The sequence below is a fragment of the Microcebus murinus genome, chromosome 6 (genome assembly GCF_040939455.1).
Source record: "Microcebus murinus isolate Inina chromosome 6, M.murinus_Inina_mat1.0, whole genome shotgun sequence".
Classification (NCBI taxonomy): Eukaryota; Metazoa; Chordata; class Mammalia; order Primates; family Cheirogaleidae; genus Microcebus; species Microcebus murinus.
Window position 1 is genome coordinate 29,731,070 of NC_134109.1, and position 14,779 is coordinate 29,745,848.

At 43.8% G+C, this 14,779-nt stretch overlaps 1 protein-coding gene and 1 long non-coding RNA gene across 10 annotated transcripts in view; one reads left to right on the forward strand and one right to left on the reverse strand.

Moving 5' to 3' along the window:
- Nucleotides 1-14,779, forward strand: part of LOC142871450 (uncharacterized) — an 84,586-nt gene that overhangs the window by 26,450 nt on the left and 43,357 nt on the right. The gene's annotated exons all lie outside the window — the stretch shown is intronic.
- Nucleotides 3,671-14,779, reverse strand: part of SIPA1L1 (signal induced proliferation associated 1 like 1) — a 350,098-nt gene continuing 338,989 nt past the window's right edge. For all 8 annotated transcript variants that reach the window (XM_012756105.3, XM_012756102.3, XM_012756107.3 and 5 more), the window contains 4 exons: nt 13,499-13,645; nt 12,067-12,181; nt 6,840-6,921; nt 3,671-6,143 (listed from right to left, as the gene is read on the reverse strand). In XM_012756105.3, the coding sequence (XP_012611559.1) occupies nt 6,000-6,143; nt 6,840-6,921; nt 12,067-12,181; nt 13,499-13,645 (488 nt within the window). In that variant the 3' untranslated portion in view covers nt 3,671-5,999. The remainder of the gene's footprint in view (nt 6,144-6,839; nt 6,922-12,066; nt 12,182-13,498; nt 13,646-14,779) is intronic.

Here is a 14,779-nt window from a genome sequence, read left to right on the forward strand (position 1 = left end):
CTCTTAGAAGGGCCTCTTTAGTTGATACTTTGGTCAGTCTGATGACTGCATGTCCTGACGTCTTCCTGTTTGCGTTGAATCTCCCAGGGGTCCTCTGAGCTTCTTGAACTTGTATATCAAGATTTTGAGCAAGGCCTGGGAAATTTTCCTCTATTATATCTTCAAACAGCTTGTCCAACCCTTGAGTGTTGTCTTCTTCCCCTTCTTGTAACCCTATGACCCTCACATTAGGTTTCTTCACAAAATCCCACAGCTCTTGTAGGCTTTGCTCTTTTCTCTTGTTTCTCTGCTCTATTTCTGTGACTGATTTATTTAATTGGAGGGTGTTATCTTCAAGCTCTGAGATTCTTTCTTCTGTTTCATCTACCCTGTTCTTGAGACTTTCCACTGTATTTTGTAGTTCCTTGAATTGATTCTTCATTTCCAGGAGTTCGGTTACACTTTTCTTCAATGTGTCTATTTCTTTTCTCATATCCTGGAGAGTTTTTGTGGTTTCTTGGTGTTGGTTATTGAGTTGTTGTTGCAGCTGGGTGAGTGTTCTTATGTTTCACATACGAAATTCCTCTTCTGTCATATTGGTTGCCTGATTTTGGTCGGTGTCCGTTTCTAGGGGGCTGGTGCTCCTCTTTGGGGGTGTGTTTTCCGTTTGGTTCTTCATATTTCCTGAGTTCTTTCGCTGATTTCTTCCCATGTCGATCAGTTGTTGTTTCTTTCCTTAGGTTATTGTTTGGGTATTCACACACCTTGTTTAGTTTCTGAGGCGTTAGGTGGTGCCTGTGGGTGAAATTGGACCACTCCCTGTATATTGAGTCAGTGGGTGCCGTGGAAAGGCTGTGCAAGATGCCGTCCCTGTCAGTAGGTGGCGTTTGCTTGGAGGAACAGGCTATGGTGTTGATTTTGAGTCCTGTTATCAGCTCTCGTTCTGGGCGGAGCTGGGTTGGGTAAGCCTGCCCTCAGGCCGTTAGCAGGGGTCAAAGTTCTGTTCTCTACTTCCAGGGAAAGCTGTGGGGGGGGGCTGGAATGGTCCTGCTCAGCCAGAAAGTCTGGGTGTGGGGGTGGGGCTGTCTGAGACCCACAGTCTGCAGCAGGCCTCGCTTCTTTCCACCCTCCCCAACTCCGCAGCTACTCCTGGGCCTATGCCAGCAGGCCAGACCACAAGCCACCAGGCCTCCCCGGACTGTGATGCCGGCGGGGAGGTTCCCTGCATGGGAATGCCACTTGGGTTGGGCGCACGGCCTCCTCCTGGGAGGAGGGTTGCCCTCTAGGACGCTGATCCGCCCCTGGAGGCACACAGACCTCAGTAGGCTGTTCACGTATAACCCTTCTGTGCCCCGGGCAATGCTAGCCCTCGGTGCAGGGGATCTGGTCTGCAGGTCCGACCCCTGGATCCCAGAGTTCAAACTGTATTCCCACCAGGGAGAGGGTTTCCGGTCCTAATTCACCCACAGGGAGCCCAAGCTGGGTCTATGTCTCTCAGCCTCTGAGTCGGCACCGTTTTCCTGGGAACACGGTGCCAGCAGCACCTGGGAGGGCGGGCGGGGTCCCAAACGGGAAGGTCCCGTTCCCTGGAGGTGCCTCCGGCTGGTGGCTGTATTGTCTCTCTGGGCAGCCGCGGGTAGGGTCGGCGGAGGGGAGGAGGAGGCAATATGGCGCCTGCCGCGCGGCTCGGGTCTGTGCACACGGAGGTGCCCGGAGGAAGTTGGGAACCTGGTGCCACGTCTGCTACAGGCTCACCGTTGGCAGGCGGCGGCAGTCTCTGGGCTGGTGTCCGCAGGTCTCTCCACCCGCTGGGGAGCCCACCAGCAGTCCTGAATGCAGCAGAGGGGTAACAGCAAATCCACCTACCCTTGCTGCTGGCCTCCGGGCTGCTCCGGTGGTCTCAGCCTCCAGTTCTCCTCTGCAGCCTCCTCCCGTGGAGTCTCCCGGGGTCTCAGGTACCCCTCCTTCCAGCCCTTGTCCACTGTATGCTCGTCTTCTTGCTTCTTTCCTCTAGTTTCTGCTAGAATCTGTCTTTTCTGCAGAGACCCTCTGTCTGGCGGTGTTATTCGTCGGCCATCTTGCTCCGCCCCCCGAAATCTCAGTATAGACATTTTAATAATATTGCTTCTGCTGACCCATGATCATGGTATGGTTTTCCACCTTTTTACATCCTCTATTTCCCTTCTCAGTGTTTCATAGTTCTCCCTATAGAGATCTTTTCCTCCTAAGTTAAATATATTCTTAAGTACTTGTTTTTTTGTTGCTATCGTGAAGGGTATTGTGTCTTTGATTTGGTTCTCAGTTTGAGAACCAAACCAACTGCTGTTGGGGTATAGGAATGCTATTGATTGCTGTACATTTATTTTCTAACCTCAGACTTCGCTGAATTTATCAATTCCAGTAGTCTCATGGCAGAATCTTTGGGATTTTCTAGGTATAAGATCATATCATCAGCAAAGAGCGATAGTTTGACCTCTTCTGTCCCCTTTTGGATGCCCTTGATTTTCTTCTCTTGTCTGATTGCTCTGGCTAGGACTTCCAGCACTATGTTGAATAGAAGAGGTAATAGAGGGCAACTTTGTTTGGTTCCAGTTCTAAGTGGGAATGCTTTCAATTTTTCCCCATTCAGTATGTTGTTGGCTGTGGGTTTGTCATATATGGCTTGTATCATCCAGAGATGCAGGGGTGGTTCAACATCTATAAATGTAATTCACCACATAAATAGAAGCAAAAACAAAGACCATATGATCCTCTCAGTAGATGCAGAAAAAATATTCAACAAAATTAAGCACCCTTTTATGATAAGAACGCTTAACAAAATAGACATAGACTGGCCATCTTGCACTTTAATTTCCATCTTTTTCATGTTGGGGAAACAGCAGCTGACAGTTTTGTTTTTGAGATAGGGTCTCACTCTGTTACCCAGCCTACAGTGCAGTGGTGTCAGCTCACTGCAACCTCAAACTCCTGGGCTCAAGTGAGCCTTCTGCCTCAGATTCCCAAAGGAGCTGGGACTACAAGTGTGTACCACTGTGACCAGCTATTTTTTCTTTTTCTTTTTTGGTAGAGAATGGGGTCTCACTCTTGCTCAGACTGGCCTCAAACTCCTGACTTCAGGCCATCCTCCCACTTTGGCCTCCCAAAGTACTAGAATTACACGCATGTGAGCCACCTTGCTCAGCCCAGCAGTTGATAGTTGAATGTTGCACTGTGGAATTAAAACCTGGGTTCAGATCACTGTTCTACATTTAACTAGAAGCAAATTGCGTATGTTTGCAGGGCTTGTTTCCTTTGCCCATGGACTATCACTTTCTTTCCCAGCTGAGAAGTTAGAAATCCAACCTGAATTCACTTGCCCCAGATCCAGAACACAACTAAGTGGCCTCCCAGGTCAGCTCACGGAGGAAGACCCCCCACCAATGCGGCCACTAGCACCTTCCCCAGGAACTCATGTGCCAGCCCATGTGCCAAGCTCTGCAGAAATAATGTATGACCCCTGCAAACCATGTAAGAACTATGGTCTAAACAAACCTTTTTAGCTTGTTCATCAGCATATCTTGTGGCATCCAGCCTCATCCTAGTCTTGTAATTCTAGAATTGGTGAACCAAATAAAATGAGGAAACTCTACCGTCAGCTCCCAATTAGCTGCACCACTGGAGAGGAACAGTGACGTGGTAGATTAAAAATTGGTTCTGTTTGACTTTGGAAATGCATTGATTTTTATTTTCAGTAGATTAACTTTTCTAATTATATTTTGTACAGTCTAATATTAACAGGCATTTATATTCCCTGAGCACACAATATCTGACATTGAGAGCTGGGAGATGCAGCAGACAGTCCAAAAATGTGCTGGTCTCAGGGAATGACAGTGCTATGAAAAACCCACACATGGATAATGAAGAGAGAACTAATCAGAGTGCTCTGCAAATACTAAATCATAAGCGAAGAAGGCAAAATAGGAATTCTCTATAGACACGTGGACAAGGAGTAAATAAAATTCTAAAAAGAACAAACTTTCAAGAAAAATCTTTAATGTTAACGGAGCTTGATGAAAAAATTAGGATGCAAGGGAGGGTCAATGAGTCATTGGGTTGTCTTTTAAATAAGAAAACCTCAAGCAATAATACCAAAGCGTTTTAAAAGAGCATTTAAAATGAATTTTATTGTTTGAATTTTACAAGTAGTCTTTATAGGCTTCAAACAAGAACTCTGTTGCAAAACTCTAATAAATAGCTTGCCCCAAGTTCCCAAACAAAATGTAAAACAAAATGAAAACTAAACTCAGAAGGATAAGCAAGACTTCAGAATGCTTGGATGTTAGCAATATTTCTCATTTACAAAGAGATATCAGGCAATGTACAATCTCCTTCATACAAGTCAAAGAGAGAAAGAGACGGACAATTGAAATCTTTACAAAAGCACTCCGAAATCTTCTTATTTCCATGATAGAAATGTCACTAGAAAAAAAAATCCCATGGAGAAATCACAATCATGAATGAAACTAGCCTAAAAATCTGGTAGTGGGTGTGGAGGGGAGAAGAGTGGAGAATCCATCCTGTTGCTTTCAGGGATGGAAAAAGGAAAGGAAGGAGATTACTCAGGGCAGGGAACTTCTGAGCAGATGCCGCTAGATTGCTGAATGTTCCCTTGGACCAGAGCTGCCACTGAAGGGGCAGAGGGGTCAGTTATTGGACAATTATGAAGGCAAAATACAAGGGAAATCTCCTTAGGTCAGTCAACACTGGTCAGCCCGGTGTCTCTGAGCTCTACGGTAGCAAGGGCCTTGGAACCATGGGGCCCAAAGCAGCCTGCATCACTAAGACAGGAAAAATACAGCACATCAATAATTTCTGCAGCAGAATCCTTTGGATGGCCACAAAAGGATGCAGAAAATGCCGTGCTCAAATTTCACACTGGGACATGCAGATTTCAAAAGCCCATTCTATTCTCACAGTCATTGCTCCTAACAAGCAAGGATTAAAATTCACAAACATTTACTGTTAGCTTGTCCTAGTTACAAATACTGGTGAAATCTTGCTCTGGAGAGAAGGATTTACTAATTGATTAATATAGTCATTTTGAGCAAGCTAAAGAAAAAATTTCCCCAGTTTTATCTTTAAAAATCTTAAACTATATATACTTTTGATCAAAATGCATTAAAAATGCATATGAAGTAATAAGGTTTTAGTTTGGGAGAATTTTGAAACCAATTAATGTTTGGGGCCCAGAAGCTGTAGAAGGCTTGATTATAATCTAGTGGGGCTCACTTACGCCAAGCAAAAGAGAGCCCTAGCTCTGAGCAGTACACCTGGGATCATCTCTCTGGGGAAAGGCAGGAGGCAGGAAGTGACCTCGCAATGCAAGACTGAAAAGGGGTGTGGCTCTCAGGCACCATCTCTCCCTGGTTTACTGACTTTGCTGGTAAATAACCCCAATCCTGCCGATCTCTGGAAGACAGATACAGACAGCACTAGCTCATGCACAAGTCATTCAAGGGAGGTAGGCATTTTCTCAAAGCAACTTCCTCTCCAGGCATTTTAGGAAAGAAGGTAAGAAGCCCTCTCCACTCCCCAAACAAATATGTTTTTTTAAAAAAACTTTATTTTCCTAGGAACAATGACATTCATTAGGATAACAAGGGAAAGCTTGGGTTACCTGAAATAGATAAGAAAGCTGATGGAAATAGAGGCAGATGGGCCAGGGGGCACCCTGGTCCTAGGCCCAGTTTCTTCTTTAAATACATAACAGATAAAGATATTGTGCAAAAAAATAAAGACATTCACATTTTAGCAGTTAAACTTTTATTTTACTTTTTAAAATTTTTATTTACTTTTTTTGTTTTTCTTTTCTACAAAAGGCAGACAATGATTGTTGATCTGCAATTGTCGTGTTGTGCACTCCCCGACAGGGGGCAGAGCAGGGAGCTCTGAGAATGCTCTCCGTGGCCTGAATAAGGCGTTCCAACGCGCTCACGGGAGAAAGCATGCCCAGGCCCTCCTCCTGCCCACCTTGGCCTTCCCTAGCTCATGTCTATGGTGTTGAAGACCCATTCTGTGAACTTCTTCAGCTTGTCTGAGGCATTCTGGGACTCCTCCTGTAGCCTCAGGTTGTCCTCTCGCAAGTGCTGAACTTCTGCCTGGAGGTGGGCTTTGTCTTCTTTTTCCTAGGAGGCAGAGCAAAGTAGGAAAGAACTAAGAGGTATGGCCCACCATTGCCCAGCTCTTAGGAGCAGTAACTCTAAAATGTTTTCCACCCTTTACCCATTTCTCTCCTTCATTCCACTAATCAGCTGTATAAACAGCCTGGGACCAGGTGCCAAGACACTCTAGAGAGGCTAGGCCTAGGAAACAGGGCTTCCGGAGAGACTCAACCCTACAGGATTAGCTTGGGATTTAAATACATTAATGTGTATTTTAAAGTCTTTGTTAATAAGGACTGTCTTAAATTCTAGGCAATTGATCTGGTGGGTGCTGTCTTGGGATAGTCAAAGCCACCCAAGAAAATAAACAACATTCAGTTCTCTTGGTGTAAAAGCCCAGATAACAACAATTGTCTGGGAATCTGGGCTATTGACACATTATACAAGGGCTGGGGAGGCTGGGAGAGGACTCAGAGGGGGCTGGCTGAGGTTCAAAGGCTTTCACAAAACAGGGAACAATTTTTCTGTACACATGATAACAAAGGCCTTCTTGCACTGTGTGTTCCAGTGGGAACTGAGCTCCCTGCAGCCCCCTGAACACGTGCATACACAGGGAAAACACCCACGTCTTATTCCACTAACTCTACTTAAAAAGGGCTCTCACAGTTCAAGGGCAGTTTGTGCAGACTGGGCAATGTGCTTTGCGACTATGAGGTTTACCTTCTTCAAATCTTCCCGAAGCATCTTCAGCATACCTTCTAACTGGTCCACTTTAGAAGCCAGAGTGGGAGAGGAATCTTTACTGTTGGGAACAAGAAACAAAAGACCTTGTTTGCAGGAGTCTCCAGGGGTGTGTGTGTGTTTTAAATCTGAGGAAGCTGTATTGGTAAAATGGTTTTCAATGTCAAATTATTCAGTATGGTGACCCAACGTGCGTTTTTGCTTTACAAAAGTAATTGCTAATCTTAACAAAAGGTAAAACAAGCTTGAACTACAGCCAATCAATAGCTTCCTTTGTTAAAGATGCCGCATCCTCACAACAAAAGAATAAAGGACAATAGTGAAAATGATCTCTGTCAGCACAAGAGGAACTTTCTGGCAGACACAATTGTCAAACAGTAAAATGATGCTCAGAGAAGCTTTGGGATCCTTTAGTGGGCTTTAAAAGAGAAGAGCTATTCCTCTGTGTGTGGGGGGGAGAGGGAGGAGAGGTTCGTGGCTGATGTGGGGTCTGCCCAGCTACTGTAGGTCTCCAGTTCCCAAGAAAATAATCTTAGCCATGTGTGTAGTTGCAACTAAGTTATTGTGCCTACATCTTAAACGCTAGTCTAAATATCTTAAAGTATTAAAAAAAGCAAGACTACATGTTTCAAAAGCTTGTCAGTCTAAGCTTCATGTCTTAAATTCTCTGCTATTACAATAAGCAAACAATTTTCTTATTTTTTTCATATTTAAGTGCTAATAATATGCCAGTGGAGCACCAAAAGAAGTGTGAGCAGGCATGGCAGGCAGGCCGGCCGGCGGGCAGATGGTGCAGCTTAGGCCAGGCTTAGGGCCTCTGACAGCTTTTCTCCCCACACTCTCCTCTACCTGAATTCAAGTTTCCTGAGTGAGTTCTAGCCAAGTCTTTTTTTTTGTTTTTCCCCATCTTTATTATTTAGCTAGTTCAAATTAGGAACAAACTCTGTTAGAGCCAGAACCCTGATTCTTCATTTTATTTATTTATAATTCAGGATATCATGGGGGTACAAACATTTTGGTTACATGTAATGTGTTTGCTTCGCCCAAGCCAGGGCTACAAATGTGTCTTTCCCCCATACAGTGTGCTCCACTTCCATTAGCTGTGGGTTTGCCCCCCACCCCCGCAACCTAACTGGTACCCCAAGAGTATGACCACCATGTGAACACCTTAGTGTTGATCAGTTAGTACCAATTTGATGGTGAGTACATGTGGTGCTTGTTTTTCCATCCTTGTGATAGAAATACCTCACTTTGAAGGATGGGCTCAAGCTCTATCCAGGAAAAAACATTAGAGGTGCTACATCACCATTGTTTTTTGTATTTGAGTAGTATTCCATGGTATACATATACCACATTTTATTAATCTACTCAAGTACTGATGGGCACTTGGGTTGTTTCCAGATCTTTGCAACCGTGAATTGTGCTGCTGTAAACATTCGAGTGCAGATGCGTTTATTATAGAATGTCTTTTTTTCCTTTGGATAGATGCCTAGTAGTGGGATGGCTAGATCAAATGGTATTTCTGTTTTTAGCTCTTTGAGGTATCCCCAAATTACTTTCCAGAGGTTGTGCTAATTTGCAGTCCCACTAGCAGTGTAAGAGTGTTCCAATCTCTCCACATCCACGCCAGCATTTGTTATTTTGGGACTTTTTGATAGAGGCCGTTCTCACTGGAGTTAGGTGATATCTCATTGTAGTTTTTTGATTTGCATTTCCCTAATAATTAGAGATGTTGAGCACTTTTTTATATGTTTGCTGGCATTAGTCTGTCTTCTTTTGAAAAGCTTCTGTTCGGCTGGGCGTGGTGGCTCACCTCTGTAATCCTAGCACTCTAGGAGGCCCAGGCGGGTGGATTGCTCGAGGTCAGGAGTTCGAAACCAGCCTGAGCAAGAGCAAGACCCCATTTCTACTATAAATAGAAATAAATTAATGGGCCAACTAATATATATAGAAAAAATTAGCTGGGCATGGTGGCACATGCCTGTAGTCCCAGCTACTCAGGAGACTGAGGCAGCAGGATTGCTTGAGCCCAGGAGTTTGAGGTTGCTGTGAGCTAGGCTGACACCACGGCACTCACTCTAGCCTGGGCAATAAAGTGAGACTCTGTCTCAACAACAACAAAAAAGCTTCTGTTCATGTCCTTTGCTCATTTATTGATGGGGTTGAGTTTTTTCTTGTTGATTTTCTTAAGTTCTATATAGATTCTTGATATTAGCCCTTTATCGGATGTGTAGAAACCAAATATATTCTCCCCTTCTGTAGGTTGTCTATTTGCTCTATTGATAGTTTCCTTAGCTGACAGAAGCTTTTTAATTTGATCAGGTCCCATTTGTTTATTTTTGTTGCTGCTGTAACTGCTTTGAGAGTCATCTTCATAAATTCTTTACCTAGTTTACCTAGGCAGATGTCTAAAAGTCTTCCCAACATTTTCTTCCAGAATTCTTAAGGTTTCATGCCTTAGGTTTAAATCTGTTATCCACTGTGAGTTGGTTTTTGTGAGAGATGGGACTCCAGTTTCAATCTTCTGCATTTGATATCCACTTTTCCAAGCACTACTTATTGAACAGAGATTCTTTTCCCCAATGTATACTTTTGTCTGCTTTGTTGAAGATTAGATGATAATATGAGGATGGTTTTCTACCTGGGATCTCTATCCTATTTCAAAAGTCTATATTTCTGTTCTTGTGCCAGTACCATGCTGTTTTGGTTGCTACAGCCTAAAGTTGGAAGTCTGGCAGACTGATGCATCCCAATTTATTCTTTTTGCCTAAGATTGCTTTGGCTATACGAGATTTTCTCTAGTTCCAGACAAAGCATAGAATTATTTCTAAATCTATAAATAATGATGGTGGAATTTTGATAGGGATTGTATCAATCCTGTAGATCACTTTAGGTAGAATGGACATTTTAACAATATTTATTCTAACAACCCATGAGCATGGTAGAGATTTCCATTTGTACACATCTTACGCAATTTCTTTTCTCAGTGTTTCACAGTTCTCCCTATACGTATATCTCACCTCCTTTGTTAAATATATTCAATATTTAATTTTCCTTGATGCTATTGTGAAAGGTGTTGTGTCTTTGATTTGACTTTCAGCTTGACTGTTACTGGCGTATATGAATGCCATTGATTTGTATGCATTAATTTTCTATCCTGAGACTCTACTGAATTCATTTATCAAGTCTAGGAGTCTCTTGGTTGAATCCTTGGGGTTTTCTAGATATAGTGTATCATCAGCAAAGAGTTGAGAGTTTGACCTCTTCTGCCCCTGTTTGGACATTCCCCTCTCTTGTCCAATTGCTCTGGCAAGGGACTTCCAGCACTATGTTGAATAGAAGTTTTAGCCAAGTCTTGCAACCTCAGAGTCATACAATAGAGAACCTGAAGTCTTCTATTGGGAAAACATGTAGCTGCCTCTTTCCAAAGGGGAAGAAGTAAGTGACTCTGAATTTTTTGGATCATGGAATAAAAGGTGTTATTTATTTTAAAAATCAAAGTTAGAATTCCTGACCTAAAATGAACTGCAATGATGTCTTCTGCTAATTTTAAGTCTATGACAGGCCCAAAAGATGGAACCCACAGTAGTGTGGAGTGTAACAAGCCTGATGGAATGGTAATGACCCCCAAACTTCTAAGACAGGGCAGCTAATTAAAAGCTGACAGAGAATGAATTTTAAAAAGGAAGAAGTCATCTGCCATCTACAACTGCACTGTCAGGCACAACAAGCTGGTCAGATTTTAGATGGGTTGAAGGTCAAAGATAAGTTGAACAGGGCAGTGCTAGACAGACTCAACCAGGTGGGGGACCAGCTGTGTCCTTCACAAAGCCACTGCAGGCTGTCAGTGCTGAAGCAACTCTCAGTAGTTTATCTTGATGTCTAAAGGTTCTTCAAAATGCATTCTGTGTCTGCAAGTGCACTGGTGATGTTTAAAGATGCGTCTAATGCCATTTGTGCTTCTTCAGTCCACACAGAAAAGAGCCAATCTTCACCCTTATCTCTTGATTCTGTAAGAGCAAACCAGACTTCTCTTTGTTGGAGGCCCCATCATAAGAAGGCACATATTGGGTTCTCCTCTGACTCTGTGAATTTTTTTTTAAAGTTCTCAGCAGCCAAACTGCGGCTCTCCTTACCCCAGCAGGAGTGCGGCATCAACCTGTTACATCATTAATGAACAATCCATTACTCTCGCACCTTCTCTGCTGGGAGCACTTCCTTGCAGACGTGTTCAAAAGAGTCCTCAAGCACAAGCCCTACAGCGTATTTGTGCAATCTACATCAACCTTGCTTTTCCTGTTATATCTATAAAACTTGGTCAGAAATAGACAATACCTGGATTCTTAATCATCCTCAGGAAGTTTTAAGGGAAGATCCTCAAATTAATGAAATTATTCTGCATTAAGCAGTGCTTACTTAATGTCCCATGGTTGACTACTGGGATGCTTTATATAGGATTATCACACACAAATTCAACAATGTCACTATTTGAAACTAAGGGGAAAATAGAAGTATTGGCAGCTGCATGGTTACACAGACGTCATAAAGTTCATGCTCTTAACTCAAAAGAAAGCCCTCTGGATATCAGTTATTGCTTATTTACTTTTTATTTTACCACCTTTACTACCCTAGTTGATCCAGTTTTCTAACATATAGACCGGAAGCAACACCTTGGGAGCTGCCTAAGACTTGCACTAGGTATCCTGGGCCCTGTATTATTTAGTCCAATGATTTCTCTTACCCAGGCGTCCTCAAACTGTGGCCTGCAGGCCACATGCGGGTGTTTTTGCCCGTTTGTTTTTTTATTTCAAAATAAGATATGTGCAGTGTGCATAGGAATTTGTTCATAGTTTTTTTAAAACTATAGTCCAGCCCTCCAACGGTCTGAGGGACAGTGAACTGGCCCCCTGTTTAAAAAGTTGGAGGACCCCTGCTCTTACCTGACCTAATAGGCCCCAAGGGCATATGTACTATGGCATTAAATAATAATGAATATTCATAATTATGACCTAATAAGCCATCAAGAACAGTTTAATTATGTTTACAGAATTTCATTACAAAGCATTCTAACTAAAATGTGAAGTGTCTGGTACTGCAGTGATGAGCTTCACTCAGCTAATCCATGTGGGTTCCCTCTCCTTTTCTCCATGTCTGCTGTCCCTGGAAGGGGTGACACAAGGAAGGTGCCATGGATAAGGTGACCAACCTGCTGTAAGACTTCATCTGGGCCAGAGCCTGGTCCTCAAGCTGATCACCGCTGGATGCAGCACTCAAGGGACGATGGTTTTCATCACTAGCAGCAAAAAATGAGGCTCTCTGGACTGGAAGGGAAATAAAAAACCGTTCAGTATTTTGGAATCCCATCCCTGGGCCCTGTCAAAGTCAGCAGACGGTCTACACTGACAGTCAAGTGTAATTAATGCACCGTGATGTGCTGGAAATCTAATGTCCCAACCCCTGCAAGAAAAGGTGATTTCTCTTTATAAAAGCTGTGAATCAATTTCCAGTTCCCCCTTTCTCTTGCTTATCAAAGCAAGCTATTAACTCTCTCCCTGGAAATAGGTCTTGTGCCAAATTTCCAGACCAAGGCACAGCAATGATAGAAATGCATTAAAGAAAGCTCTTTTACTATGCTTCATAAGACTTTTTGAATAATGTTTTCTGTGAGATGCCTGGCAACTCTGGTGGGCTTTAACCCTAGGTCCATGCCACCTGTGTTTTAAAATACACCACCTTAAAATTTAAGCAAAGCAAACAAAATCAAATTTAAAAAAATCTCCCATTAAAAAAATGAAAATTCTGCCATTTTATATGAAGCTGATTAACGAACAAACTGAAAAATTAAGTTAGTACCGGGGAACTTCAATGAGCCCAATAAACATGGAGGGAGGGAATGGGGATGAGTTGTCGCCCACTCCACGGTCACCCGACTGCTGTGGCCTATCTAGCAAACTTCCCCCCAAAGTGGAACAATGCTCCCAAGTAAGAGTGATAAAAACAATCACCTGCAATCCTAACTTTATAAAGAACATTTAAGCACCAAAAATGTTAGAATGATCTTAGAAAAAAGTCTTTGCTCAAAAAAGGACAGTTGAAAACCTATGACAACACACTGCATTTCGTTTTGATTTCAGCGGATCAGCAGCAGTTTGAGGACCTGCATTTAAGACTATTAGCCTAGCTAGTGGGTGGCGAAGGAATCGCAGTACACGAGAGCTGAGTGGGAAAGGCAAGGACAGCACCCAGCACCGTCAGGACTGGGGGTCGACTGTGCATTTAGCAACAACGTCTTAATGTGATGAAAGACCCTGGCTGGATACGTTATCTTTTCCGTCACGTGACAGCTGGGATTCCTCTATTCTCTGCCCTTCCAGTAACACAGAGGAGGTGAGGCATTTATGCCATGAAATTCCCATGTAGAGGAAACACCAGGTTGCATCTGATTAAACAAAACATGTGCCTAAGTGTCCAGCCTAGGGTCTGGCCCCTCCTGAGCCCTCGATAACTGTCAGCTGGTTTCTGAAATGCTGGTGAAGTCCTTCTGTTGTCAGAGAGGACAGAGACTGGATCACACCGTGAGCACACTTCAGGGTGGCCCCAAAGGATCCCAGGCTAGTCTGGATCTTCAACAGACCTACCCTCATAGGCTTTGGCAGCATCTACCAGGTTGGACCAATCCAGATCTGCAGCAGTGTCGGGCAGGGGCATCAGGCCGGGGTCAGGCATGGGCTGCCTTCGGGTCTCCTGGACGTCAGTGAGGGAACTGTCCGAGGCTGAGAACTCGCCTGGAGGAAGGGATGAGGGATAAGATACTTCTCATGCCCACAGAAGAACCACTCAAAAACTTACCCGTTTCCTATTACCATAACAGAGTTGTAAGCTATTTGCCAATGTAATCAGTGTCCAGACTAGCAGGCCATAGTCTAATTGTTCTAATGCTGGCTCAAAATGGGAATTGGCTTCCCCCAGTCTGTCTTTGTGGTTTTATAACCTTGCATCACTCTCTTCCAGTGGTGAGTCATGGTTTCCCATGAGGCAACGTGTCTGCTTTTGTGGGATCCATGTGTCCACAGTGGGCCCAGGCAGCTCTAGCACGCAGCTTAACCGCAAGAGTCAAGGGATTCAGGTGGGGAAAACAGGCTGCCTTTAACAGAGAGCCAGATTCTGGAGCCAGGCCAGGGATGTTTATTCCTATCAGGGGGGATAACAGGGCTTGCTTTTTATCTGGCCTGGGAGCTGGAATGTGACCTTTGCCCCATGGACTCCCTGTAGCCCTGGGACTGGTGCATGCCAGGGGTGGCCCACTGGTTTCTGTGGCCGAGTGTGTGCTGTTGGGTGACAGGTAATCAGGTGAGGTGAGTGAGCTTGGTTATTCATAGGGAGTTAACACAGGAAGGTGACTTTAGGGGTGCTTTTGGTGGTAGTCTCCTGCCCAAGGACACAGGGTTATCACATAAGCGACTCTTTGGATCAGTTTTGGGTTGCAGCAGTCTAACATCCTAAGCTCTTTCTAAGGGGACAGGTTGTTGGATATATACATTAACCCTTTGCACTTGCTTGCTTTTCTTCTCGATTCTTTTATTCTACTCGGGATTTAATTTTTTAAATACCCCAGATTTACAAAGCACGGCAGTAGAATAAAAAACTGGAGTTTCTTTTCATACAAACTTATTTATTTGGATTTTTTTTAATATTTCAAATTATTGATACATTGAAAGCGTAATTTTAATCTCTATAATTTTTGCTAACCGTGTCGAGTCACACTTGACATCCAAGTGCAAAGGGTTAAACCATTGCAGCAAATCACTGACATCCTTACTACTAGCCTTTACTGAACCCCAGGGCATGCTGCTGCTGCTCAGATTTGTGTAGGTGACCCACAGAAAGGGCAGGCGAGTGGGAGCCAGGAAGACACAGCT